Source organism: Mixophyes fleayi, chromosome 2 (assembly GCF_038048845.1).
Source record: "Mixophyes fleayi isolate aMixFle1 chromosome 2, aMixFle1.hap1, whole genome shotgun sequence".
Lineage (NCBI taxonomy): Eukaryota > Metazoa > Chordata > Amphibia > Anura > Limnodynastidae > Mixophyes > Mixophyes fleayi.
The window spans coordinates 47,296,507-47,310,189 of NC_134403.1; the positions used below are offsets into that span (position 1 = coordinate 47,296,507).

The 13,683-nt window shown below is 42.0% G+C and overlaps 1 protein-coding gene across 2 annotated transcripts in view; it reads right to left on the reverse strand.

Annotated features, from left to right (window-relative positions):
- Positions 1-13,683, reverse strand: part of ATP8A2 (ATPase phospholipid transporting 8A2) — a 612,290-nt gene that overhangs the window by 453,350 nt on the left and 145,257 nt on the right. For both annotated transcript variants that reach the window (XM_075198918.1, XM_075198920.1), the window contains one exon: positions 3,764-3,833. In XM_075198918.1, the coding sequence (XP_075055019.1) occupies positions 3,764-3,833 (70 nt within the window). The remainder of the gene's footprint in view (positions 1-3,763; positions 3,834-13,683) is intronic.

Below are 13,683 nucleotides of genomic sequence, written 5' to 3' on the forward strand. Positions count from 1 at the left end.
GCCCGCTTCATTGGTGAAGTGGGTGGGGCTTTCCGTGTCATCCTGGCCCCGCCCCCTGCTATAATAGGCCGAAATTGGTATTGCATGGTAAATGTGGGATCAAATGACGCAATTAGCGGAGGGGTGGTCTCCAAAGTTGGTAAGTATGCTCTTGAGAATATGGCCTAAACCCACAAAATGGCTGCCTCCACTGCCTGGTGCTCTTTATGATGATCAGTCACCATCAGTCATGATTAATCCTGCAACTATGACTCTGAAGGAAGGAAACCACTTAGTTGTGAGACCCCCACGTGAACCTCTGTTTCCCACCACTTATATATAGGGACGTTTGTCTCAGTTTCCTACAAACTCAATATGTGTTTTAGTCACAAATGAACATAGAAGCAGATTTCCAAAAAATAAAAGTGCTTGAAACCATAGTTATAATCACACAGTAAATCACATGAAGCATTGGTCTGGAAGCTTCCAGAACACACTGAGTAACTGTAATGCAATGTTCTGTGGCATGGTGGAAATGTGATGGAATGGGAACAGGTTGGCTTTTGTGGTCTGATTTCTGGGAAACGCGTTCACAAGCCCTCTCTGGAGCCTCCTTTATTTTTATTACATTGTTTATATAAGTCACATTTAATTTTAAATTATAACACTGTGCAGAACAGCAAATTCCTATTCACTTTGTATTTAATTGCTTCATAGATAGCTGCTAATTGGGGTATTTTATTCAAACATTTCTGTAAAGTGGAAAAGGAACAGACCAATAATTCTACTAATAAAAAAAAGTGATATCTTGGTATTTTTTAAAGTGCCGTTACACTGAAAATGCACATATTAAACAAAATAAGTCACAGCATCCAATCAGATTCATAGTTTAATCTATAATATAAAAATGTCCAAATTTGATTGGCTACTGTGGGTTACAGCATCCTTTTCTTCTGTCCTTTTTATGAAGGTCCTTTCAATTAATATGTGCTTTGTATTGCTTGGTAAAGTCAGATAATCTTATACTCTAGCCTAACAATATAGCCCCTAGAGCACATGAACTATGACTATATACACACAGCATTGTTTAAACCTGTCTCTCTGACATTATGTTTTTGACAGGTGAATGGACGGAAGCTAAAAGTTCTAATCCCCCTGTCCCTATTCCACCATCCTCCTTAGGCTGGGTACACACTACAGAAATTTTATCCGGATGTGATATCGTTAACAAATTTACCAACAACTGAAGAAATAGAAAAGTCCCGATCAGCAGCCGATTCATGTGCACACACTATACACGTTTTACAAGATTTACTATCAGATCTGTGCTCTTCATCTGTCATAACCTTTGGCTGAAAAGATTGTGACTCTGCACACTACATAGAGATCTATGGACACCATCGTTCCATTGATGAACGAGATTTTTAGTTCAGTTTAAATATCAAATGAAATGATATAATGTGCTTGGAACTATGATCGTTCATCGTTGAAGCGTACACACTTATGCTATATCGGACACAACGCTTGTTTATCATGTGATTGGCCCAATAATCATCTGAAAACCATGTAGTGTGTACCAAGCCTTACTTAGGTGGCTGCACTTCAGCCCCGAGGATGATATCTCATAGTACCTCAGCAAAAGGAGCAATATGGTTTCCTCTTATATTATTCAACGCAAAAGTAAAAAAATATTCTTTATTCCAATGATTTATGGCAACATTTAATATGTAAAGAAGAGCACAATGAAAATAAACCATTTAAATATGGTATATACCTTTAAGTACTGTACCTGTTTGCCTGTATTCAGTAATCCTGATTTAAAGATAACAAATGCTGAGGAAGAATTCTTGCCGGAGATAATCTGCAGTTGTAGACTGGTCCATTTTTACTTACTGCAACAGGATGAACAGGTGATTCTCTGATAGCAATATTTACACTGGCCAGGGCTTTGTGAAGTAATACATTACCTGGTCAGTGGCATTACAGCTAAAGCATTACCTCACAAAGCCTTTGTTAACAGTCACTACTAAAAGCCACCGAGTTCTAGAACCGCAGATGAAAACCAGAAAGAGGCAGCCCTGACTGTGTTTATAATTAAACCAGGACCACAGACTACTTCAAGTGCTCTAGTCTAGTCACTAACACAGCTGAGACAGCCGTTGTGTGGGCTGCATTAATATTCATGACCATGAAGCCTATCAATGTCAATCATCATCATCATCATTTATTTATATAGCGCCACTAATTCCGCAGCGCTGTACAGAGAACTCACATCAGTCCCTGCCCCACTGGGGTTTACAGTCTAAATTCCCTAACACACACACACACACACACACAGACACACAGACTAGGGTCAATTTGTTAGCAGCCAATTCACCTACCAGTATGTTTTTTGGAGTGTGGGAGGAAACCGGAGCACCCGGAGGAAACCCACGCAAACACGGGGAGAACATACAAACTCCTCACAGATAAGGCCATGGTCGGGAATTGAACTCATGACCCCAGTGCTGTAAGGCAGATGTGCTAACCACTACGCTACCGTAGCAACTGGTAACATTATAAACATTATTATTAAGGTATTTTTGGCAGCCATTTTGGGGATTGAACCAATTTTCATGAAAATGCAGCTTATCAATTCCCAAGGAACCCATGTCATCACTGAAGCAAAATGTTCTTTAGTGATGTCACTGATTCTTAGTAAATTGATAATCATCCCTTGAACACTATCAGCTCACAAAATGGCTGTCACCACTGTATCTATGTGACGGGGGAAAAGCTGGTACTGCCTTTTGTCTATAGCTAGCACAAAGTGGATCTACAGTGTGACGCCACGTTTTGTTCTTAAAATAAGTAATATTTTGGTATAATACTTATTGACGTTTATGCTTTTTCAGGATGAGTGAGCACTCCAAGAAGAAAAAGATGGCACATGTACAAAATATAAGTTTATTAAGTGTATTTTCTATTAACAAACAGCTAAACAATTCTTCATTATTCAATCTTAAAGAGCAAGTAAACACACTAATTATATTTTAAAAGCTGTGCATTGCTGATCTGAAAAATATACCTGAAATAACTTAACTGTTTATACTTCACAAAATAAGTCCAGCATGCTCTCTTTCACTCCTCGGTACCAGGCTGCCATGGTAGGAGGGAGGTGCTTCTCTACCTAAGCGGGCACAGTTTGAGTGGCAGGCTTGGATTGGTGGATTCCTGCACAAGGCGGTGCCAGGAAGGACACATTAAGAGGAATGACTAATGCTCTCTTTCACGCCTTGGTACCAGGCTGCCATGGTAGGAGAGAGGGGCTTCTTCAACACAGACAGAAAGTAACTGACCTTGACATAATAATTTTTTTTACAGAGCTTCACTGTGTGGGCTGGTTGAGTCATAAACATGGGTTGGGTTAGAATTGTCACAGCAACTATAATGACTGCATTCTTAGGTTTTTTGACCTGTACAACATCCCTTTAGGAGACTGACCTAATGATGTCGGAGGAGCTTTTCCTGTCTGTAATGGGACATGAAGTTAATACTTTCCTTTTTACTAGTGCTGCAGTGGAAGGTTAAGTTAATACATAAAAATGCATTTAACTTCATAGGAGAAAATAAAGTGTTAATGGTCCTCTAACACCACCCAAATTTTATGTCATGCACAATGTACAGGAAATCAGTCGTTTTACAAGTGAAGTACCTGTTAACACCGTGCTAATAAAGTGCTAAAACACTGTAGATAGCAAAACCAGTTTGGAACAGATAAAACTAGTAAAGAAGGAAAACTCACAGCTCCTTTGCAGTAAAGTCTGAGATGGCCTGATGGAGTGAGGACGATTACAGACATCCTCTTTCTATTGCTGAAAGAAACAAAGATTAATCCTGTCAGTGAGGAGAGACGATAATAAGCGACTGAACATATCCCACATATTGTAAAACCATGCTGCTATTCCTGGCGTAGTCTGGGACTTTCTATCCGTAAATCCGCAAATGTAATGTATTTAAATTATTGAAAAAAAACAAACAGGTTTATAGTTTATAAGACTGGAAGTATTAGATTGCAAGTGAAAAGGACGTCTGAAATGACTTCAACATGACCCAATTCCAGGCTTCATTATTAACATCGCTAATATTTCAAGTATTGATTGATAATACAGAAGTGATGTGAATGTTTGCATAACATCTGTGAAAGATATCCTTATCTTAGTAGTTTTCTGATATCACTAGTAATCATATCACTATATTGCCCATTTAAGGATGCCATGCCACACAGTGATAACGTTCGCTATATTGCTCTCCTACTCAGAATGAGATCACTCAGCCAGAGATTACACTGCCCACAATACAACAGCACCTAGAATCTCCCCAACGTCACAGACAGAAAGAAGCACCTCGCAAAATACATCTGCGTTTCATCCTCCAGCACTAGCTGAAGCCCGTTGCGGTCTTTTTATTTCCCACGACTCTTACAGCCTGGCCGAAACCGGGGGAAGGTCTAGCAGGAGAACTAGTGATATCGCATACACATGCACCCGCCGCCACTTAAAGTTGGCAAAACTATTAAGAATATATTACAGAACTTGCCTCTGGAAATATGGCTGCATATAGTAGCCCTGGGGGCTCCAGCTTGGGGTGCAGCTGATAGACCTCCTATTTTTATTTAATCACAGCAATCTGCTGTAGCTTATTAGCATTCCCACGGGCTCCCACTGCCACTTGCTTTTCTAATTAGCATAAGCCTATGGGAGCTGTCATTAATATCTAAGAAAGCGTTACTGGTGACTTATTTATAGCCATATGTGTTAGGGCTCAAGACCACCAAGATGAGCTTTTAGAACAGATTAGGGTTAAGGTCTTCACCTTTAGCAGCTGCCTTTCCCATAGAGCTTTATATGCTCACAGATACTCAGATGCCCACAGGTCTTAAGCTCAGAGTAGTAGAAGCTCATCAATGGTGGCCATGGCGCAAATGGAATGGAACCAGAGGCGAGCCAGACCTTCTGACCTACATTGAAAGAACAGACTCTACAGTGTGGATCCACAAACTTCTGAGGCTGAAACAAGGCTCTCTTTAAGGCAGACTGAACTTTCTTCCAGATATTATTCAGACTAGAAATTGTAAAGCGTATGCTTGTGACACCGGAAGGGTTAAGGTTAGCCAAAGAGTTAAACCTAAGGTGGAAGCCAAAATTGCAATAGAACGGGGAGATACAAGTGGAGGAATGGCAGGAGTTGTTGTATGCGAATTCTGCCCATGGTAACAGGGCTGACCAGTTGCTGAGGTATACAGGCGTAGAAATTGCTCCAGGGATTGATTAACCCTTTCAGTTTGTCCATTGGATTGTGGATGATATGCTGAAGAAAGGCTGATGTTCATTCCGAGGAGTGCACAAAAAGACTTCCAGAATTGGGGAACAAATTGAGAGCCGCGATCAGAGACAATCTCCAAAGGTAGGCCATGGAGCCGAAAAATGTGCTGGACAAAAAACGATGCTAAAGTCTGTGCACTAGGAAGTCTGGTTAAAAGAATGAAGTGAGACATTTTACTAAAGCGGTCAACCCCTACCCAAATAGTATTGTGGCCTGCTGAGGATGGGTGATCCACATTAAAATCTATAGACAAGTGTGTCCAAGGTCTTGTAGGAACAGATAATGTCAAAATCAGACCTGAAGGGCGGTTCCTAGAGGTTATGTTTCAGCACAAATTTCACAGGAGATAACAAAGTCTGGAAGACATGGCGAGCCACCAAACAGAACGTGAGAGATTTTCCGTGGTTTTAAAGATACTGGGATGTCCGGCAGTCTAATTTCCGTGGGCTTCAATGAGGACAGTCTTTCGAAGGTGAACTGGCACAAATAAGCGGTTTCTGGGTGTCTCGGAGAGAGACAACTTTTGAAATCAGCAAAGGTTTATACCCAAGTCCTGGGCTAAACCTGCGTGAATAACTGAATATGGCATTATAGGCAGCGGTTTCGGAACTGGGGCATGATGAGAGATAAAGCTTCTGGATAAAGCATCCGCCATGGTGTTCTTGGATCTAGGTCTATAACTGATAACTGATAATAAAACGGAAGCGGGTAAAGAACAATGACCAGCGGACTTGCCTAGGATTCAGCAGTTTTGCAGATTCAATGTACTGTAGGTTCTTACGGTCAGAGAGGACATGGATGGCTCCTTACAGCCAGTGACGCCATTCTTCAACAGCCTATTTGATGGCTAAGAGCTCTCAATTACCAACATCATAGTTGGCCTCTGAAGCAGTGAACTTGCGGGAGATAAAGGCGCAAGGAAGCAGCCGGTGACTACTAGGATCCTTCGGGAGAAAGAACCACGCCAGCACCAATGTAGGAGGAATCAACCTCCAGAACGAAGGGCAACTCAGGGTTAGGATGCTTCAAGACAGGAGCGTAGATAAGTGCTTTTTTTTTTTTAAAGCTTCAAGGGAATTGATAGCTTCTGAGGACCAATTACCAGGATCTGCCCCCTTCCGGGTAAAGGCAACAATGGGAGCCATCAAATCAGAAAAGCCTTGGCTAAATCTTCTGTAGTAATTGGCGAAACCCAGGAACCTTTGTACAGCTTTCAGATTAGTGGGCCGCACCCAATCCAAAATAGCCTGAACTTTACTTGGGTCCATAGCGAATTCGGTAGAGGATATTATATATCCTAAGAATGATACACTCCAAACTCGCATTTTTCAAGCTTGGCAAAAAGATGATGGTCCTGTAATTTATAGAGAACCTGCAGAACATGGAGCTGGTGCTGAGACAAGGAGTGGGAGTATATTAATATCTCATCCAAGTAATACAGTAATAGCAGTACTGATACCTTTGAAAGGAATCCCAGAAGATTTGGCAAATCCAACGTCCAGAAAGTTACCCACAGCACCACTATCTATAAAGGCCGAGGTATCAACGGAATGAGCACTATAAATGATATGTGTGGGAACCAAAACTGCATTTTTGGAGGAGATGATCTGCAGACCTAGGTGAACATGCTCCTTAACTCCTAGGCCAAGTCTTTTCCAGACTTATTAGGGCAGGTACAGGAAAAATGACCTTTGATGCCAGAGTAGAGACACAGACCTTGGGTTCGTCTTCTGTTTTTTTTTTCTTCTGCAGAAAGACGGTAGGCTCCTAGTTGCATAGGCTCCTCAATGTCCACTGATGCAGGAACAAAGGCTGATGAACACGAAGGTAATTCCTTTTCCGCCCTCCTCTCCTTGATCCGTCTGTCAATCTTGATGGCGAGCTGCATGAGATCTTTCAAAGATGTTGAAAAAGGATACTGTACCAAAGAGTCTTTGATCTGCTCCGACAAACCTAAACGAAATTGACTGCGCAATGCGGGATCATTCCATTCGCTGTCAGTAGACCATCGCCTAAATTCAGCACAATATTCCTCAGCAGCGTGCGACCTTGCATCAAGGCCCTAAGGTGAGCCTCGGAAAAGGCCACCCGATCTTGATCATCATAAAGCAGGCCTAAAGCATTAAAGAATGCATCCACTGTAATGAAGGACTTGCAGGAGCAAGACTGAACGCCCAGGACTGAAGGTCGCCTTGGAGACAGGATATTATAATTCCGACCCTGTGCTGCTCTGAACCTGAAGAACAGAGTTTTAGCCGGAAATAGAGCTTATAACTTTCTTTAAAATTGCAGAATAAAGCTCTTTCTCCAGAGAAACGGTCTGGCAGATTTAACTTAGGTTCTAAAGCAAGTGCCAGGGGAACTTGCTGGGCTTACGAAGTCCTAGAGTCTTCCTCTTGTGCAGATAAACGATGCGATAGTCCTTGCACCATCTGGGACAGGGTTTTTTATCTGTCATGTTAAGACTTGGGCTGGAGAGGGATTCATCACATTTTCATCCATGAATAATCCTCTCCAGTAATTTCAACGGAAAGTTATAATGTTAGGGCTCACAACCACCAAGATGAACTTTTATAACAGATTAGGGTTGAGATCATCACCTTTAGCAGCCTCCTTTCCCATAGAGCTTTATATGCTCACAGGTACTGAGATGCCCCCAGGTCTTAAGCTCAAAGTAGTAAAAGCTCATCAATGGTGGCAGTGGCGCAAATGGATCCGGAGGCGCTAGCTCAGACTGGTGCGGGTAATAGTAGAAAGCCGAGGTCAGAGGTTCGTAGCCAAACAGCGAAGTCCAGAATACAGGCCAAAAGGTCAGAGTCACAGGCAAACAGGCAAAGTCCAGGGTACAAGCAGAGGAAACAACGAAAGATCAGGCAGACAGGAATCCAATAGCAGGTCAGCCACAGCACAAGACTGGAAACACTATAACCGAAAGGGAGGTCCAGTCCTCCCTGCCTTAAATACCTAGAGCAGCCAATGGGAACCAAGCAGTCCAGCCTAACTTAATCAGCCACAGGAGGCTGATAATAAATTATTCACTAACATGCACGTGCCCAGCTAATCTCCCCGCCAGGACGCGGCATTTGACAGTGCAGCATCCGGCCAGAAACCGGAAGTGACGTCTCGGTCGCCAAGGAAACGGCCAGGACGCCGGGACCAGAGTAGAGGGCGCTGCGGCAGCTATGGACACTGCCGCGGCTCGTAACAATATGCAGGAAGCTTTGAACAGTGGTCCGTATTGGCTGTTGGAGGCCACTGTATGAATGGCTTCCACCTCCTGGCACTATTTAAATAGATCAGAGCTGCCGGGAGCTGCCAGTTAGATCAGTAGCGAGTGGTAGAGGCTGTCGCGATGGAAGAATACTCAGGGCCGCTGCTAGCATGTCCGGCGCCCCACTGCAAAAAACTATTTTTGCCGCCCTCCTCTATTATAAATTATTTGTTCATTCAATAATGCTTTTTTTTTTAATACAAATCATATAATAACTTTACTAAAGAGAGTAATACAAATAAATACATTAAACATATATATATATATATATATATATATATATATATATATATATATATATATATGAATAATATAAATATAAAATATGTATTCTTTGTAATAAGATTTTACATTTTTGGCAAATCCTTTTTCCACATTACTGTCCTCTTCCTTTTTCCACAAATCTGTCCACCTCCTTTTTCCACAATAGTGTCCCGTTCCTTTTTCCCCACATACTGTCCCCCACCTTTTTCCATATTACTGTCCCCCTCCCTGTTCCACATTACTGCCCCCTCCTTCTTGAACATTACTGTCCCCCTCCTTGTTCCATATTACTGCCCCCCACCTTTTTCCATATTACTGTCCCCCTCCTTTTTCCATATTACTGTCCCCCTCCTTGTTCCATATTACTGCCCCCCTCCTTGTTCCACATTACTGCCCCCCTCCTTGTTCCACATTACTGCCCCCTCCTTCTTGAACATTACTGTCCCCCCTCCTTTTTCCACATTACTGTCCCCCCTCCTTTTTTTCCCACATTACTGTCCCCCTCCGTTTTTTACTTACCCTGCTATGAGCTTCTTTCCTTCACTTCTTCTTTTCCCGCTGGTTCGATGTGCTGCTGCTCTCTGCGCCGCTCCTCACTGCCAGTGTCGGGCGTGATGACGTTACGCTCGACACTGTCAGTGAGAAGGGAGCAGAGGGGAGGGGGAGGAGGGCGACAGCGCCACCAGGGTTTTTTTTCCGATTTTTTTTTTTAATGTGCTGGAGGCCAAGCGGGGATGGCAGGCGGGTGGAGCGCCCCTCAGTCTTGGTGGCCCCTGCCTTGCTTACCCCGCTTACCGTGTTCCGACGGCCCTGGAATACATTATGGGTGGTGGCGGGTGGACTTAGATTTACCCACTTGCCATCAGATCTGAGGTCTACTAATATACTAATCACAGATTAAAAGTGTTCTCTACACCAGCTACCAGATTGGAGGTATACTAATATGTTAGTCATAAAACTGGAGATTTGCTATTACACTAGGCAGCAGATTGGAGGTATATTTTATGTACTAGTCACCAGATCATAGGTCAGATATTCATTAGCTACCAGATTAGCACCCTGTTATACAACAGACACCAGATTAGCACTCTGTTATACAACAGACACCAGATTAGCACCCTGTTATACAACAGACAGCAGATTAGCACTTTGTTATATAACAGATTTTTAAACTGGACGAAAATGTTGTTCAATGATGGAACGATTCTGCAGTGTGTATGTGCTCATCATCAGTGTCCATAGATCTCTATGTAGTGTGCAGTGTGCATAGATCTCTATGGAGTGTGCAGTGTCCATTGATCTCTATGGAGTGTGCAGTGTCCATAGACCTCTATGGAGTGTGCAGTGTGCATAGCCGATGGTTATGACAGATGAAGAGCACAGATCTGAAGGTAAATCGTGTAAAACGTGTTTAGTGTATACAGGTGAATCGGCATGCTGATCAGGACTTTTTTTTTGCTCCTGTTTCATCAGGAGAAATTTTCTGTAGTGTGTACCCAGGCTTACTCAGAAGCTTATGTTAGAGAATTTAGACTGTAAGCTCAATGGGGCAGGGACTGATGTGAGTTCTCTGTACATCGCTGCAGAAGTAGTGGTGCTATATCAATAGCAGATGATGATGATGATTTGCATCAACAGTTGCATGTGACGTCTTTTTTATGCAGTTGTTCTGTCATAAAAATTCCTACTTAAAAAATCTATGATGTCGTAGAATACAACCCCCTTCCCTAACAGATTTAAGGTTTTTGCTACACTTACTTTGGAAAAGAGCTCATAAATTATCCCACACATAGGAATTGCTACCATAAATCACTTTATATGCACTTCTTCACAGAACAGGCAAAAATGTATCACTCCCCCAATCCAGACCTGTCCACATTTACAGAGACCTTCCCCATAACTGGTGATCCCTGCCCCTATTGCCACGAAGTTTCCAAGCTATTTAAATAATGCCTTTTACATAGCTTATTACAAGACCCTTAGTCTTGGTATTGCTGTCAATAAACTATTTCCCCACATGGCAACACATCAGGGGGTAATTGGACATAATCACTTTCCAATTTACCAATTTTGTATGTTTTGAAGATGTGTCAATTTCCCTGGAAATACATATTCTATTTCTAGTCTATACAAGCAATTATTATATTGTTTTCAAGACAGATAGGAATCTCAATTGGTTGCACTTTGGAATAACCAGCTTTTTATTTTGAAGGATTTTTTTAAAGGGAATACACAGAAAGAAAAACAAAATAACGATTCCATGATTTTTCCCAAAACTCAAGTAATTAGAGCAACCCCAAAAATGTATCCCAAAATTTAACATCTAGTTCTCGTGACTATATTCATACCAAATATGTGAACGTTGTACAAGGTCTGATGAAATTATAGTGCTAAGAGACCGAGTATATATTTTAGTTGTAGTCTTGTTTGCAACTGCATATCATCCAAATCTTTAGGGTGAGAGTAAGTGGGGATTGGGATGGAAGTAAGCAGACAAAAACTGGGGTGATGGCGGAGAAGAGTATTATCGTTTTGGGAGTCTGGGAAGGAAACTAGCTGTGGACCATTTATTAAACTTATTTTTATTTAATTATCTGAACATACCTTGGGGAGTTATGTCACGGTGGGGGGGCTGATCCAATTCCATCTGCATTTCCACAGCAATAAATCACTTGTAATAGTAATCTAGCGCTAACTGATATGCCAGCTAGCAAGATATCACTATTATCAGTGCTCTATTAATACAAAGCTACAGCGGGGGGTCTGGTTCAACTCTCCCCAGCTCTGACATAGCTGTCCAAGCTCGGAGGAAGATTCCGTGGCAACACCAATGTGGAATGGTAATATTCGCATTGAGTTACACAGTGTCGTTGTTTTACGTCATGTGGAAGTGGGGAACTGGTTAAAAAATGTTTGACTTATTTCATATTTTAAGCTAAAAGCTAAGGTGAGAATACAGTTCCAGTTTATATAGGGGCTGAGAAGAACTGAACAATCTATGACATATTTCTGTGGTGCAAGTAACGAGACAGCCCTCGATGTTAAACAAATACACATTTTTGGTCAGTGAAGTAGTCATGCTCATGACTTTTGCTTGGCAGCAGAACCTGGATGTGGGTTCCTCATTAGTTGGACTTTCCTAGAAGACATTAGAGGTGATGGGATATAGTCAATTCCAGTTCAGGAAGCCTAGTCCTGCCATGGGGCTAATGGGGACAGTTGTGCATTATGTTATATAGGACATCTCTCGCTATTCTACCCACTATAGAGTTGCACTATTTCTTCATATGCAACATAACAATGGTAATAAAAAAAAAAAAAAAAAACTGCAAAGACGATAGCCTACAACATGCCACCCGCAAAATCACGCACCTATTGTCCCACTTTGTGCCTGTTTCTAAGTGTGAGCACAGAGTGTTCTCCTTCTGAGGAGGGGAGAGTTCTAGATATGACCATTTCTACTAGTTAGGTGAAGGGATTAACATTTGACAGTTTTTCTTTAACTATGGGAGGAATTAAATAATACTTATTTTGTTAGAGAATATAAATGTGACAGCAAAACTACCTTTAAAAAACAAATTTACATTTCTGATGAAGATAAAATTCAAGCCACTGCCACAGAAAACAGAAAGAAGATAACGGTAAAGATACCTAGGAATTGTGGGTAGGTGTATTCAAATAACCTCAACACTGTAGCCATTATTTTGGTGAAAGGATGGAGTAGAATACATTAACCCTAAATCTATATTCTTAGGTTCCCTTTGTAATTGTCCAATGTAAAAAGTTGGGGATGAATCTATAAAGATATAATTTTTTTAGGAATGGTTACTATGATGATGTTATTTAGTCTGCTTGCACATCTCTCCATACACTAGAGGTGCCATTGTTTATCTCCTCTTCCCCATAATCCTTCTATCTCTTCCCACAGCTCTCCTGTCAGTATTATTGAGGTGTGATAAGTCTATCACAACACAATAGTTTATGGATAGGATGTGGCGAGGGATATGTGTGATATCGCTCAGGCTGTGGCCAGGACCGGAAAGGAAAATATGGGAGTGAGCAGGTGAAGAAATAATGGACACCACACCCTGAGATTGCTTATAGCAGAGAGCAGGGCCGGAATGGGACTAAAAATCGGCCCTGGCATTTAAAGCACACAGGCGCACCTCTGCTGATGGGCAGGAAGTAAACTGTGTGCCAGCATGGAGCGGCGGAACCGCCAAGGGCGTGTCCACATTGTGTTGGGGGAATGGTCAACATGGGGTGTTGACACATACATTATAATAAAAAATTAAATTGATCATGCCCTCCCCACCCACATCACGCCACCCCCCCCCCCCCAGGCACATTATGACACCCCCAGTCCACTGAACTTATCTATCCATCAGCATGGGAACATTCTGTAGAGCAGGGTTGTCCAACCTGCGGCCCACGGGCCGCATGCGGTCCAGCACGCCTGTAAAAAACTGACCTGCACTCTCCTACCTGTTCTCGTCACTATCACCACCTGTGGCTGCTGGTGTCTTTAGATCAGTTGCTGCTTGTCCTGATTCTGGAATGTTGGAGGCCCTATTTGGAGAAAAAAATGGTTACATGAAATTTAGAAAACACCAACCAGCCATGGCGTTAAATCAATAAAACCCACATTTAATAATTAGGCCTCAACATTGAAATAATAGTATTCACATATAATATATCTATTTCCCTCCAATCAGCACTGACATTAAATTAATAGCATAGACATTTAATAAATAAATCTATTGCCCTCCCTCCAAACAAACCCAGTATAAAATTAATAGCACTTA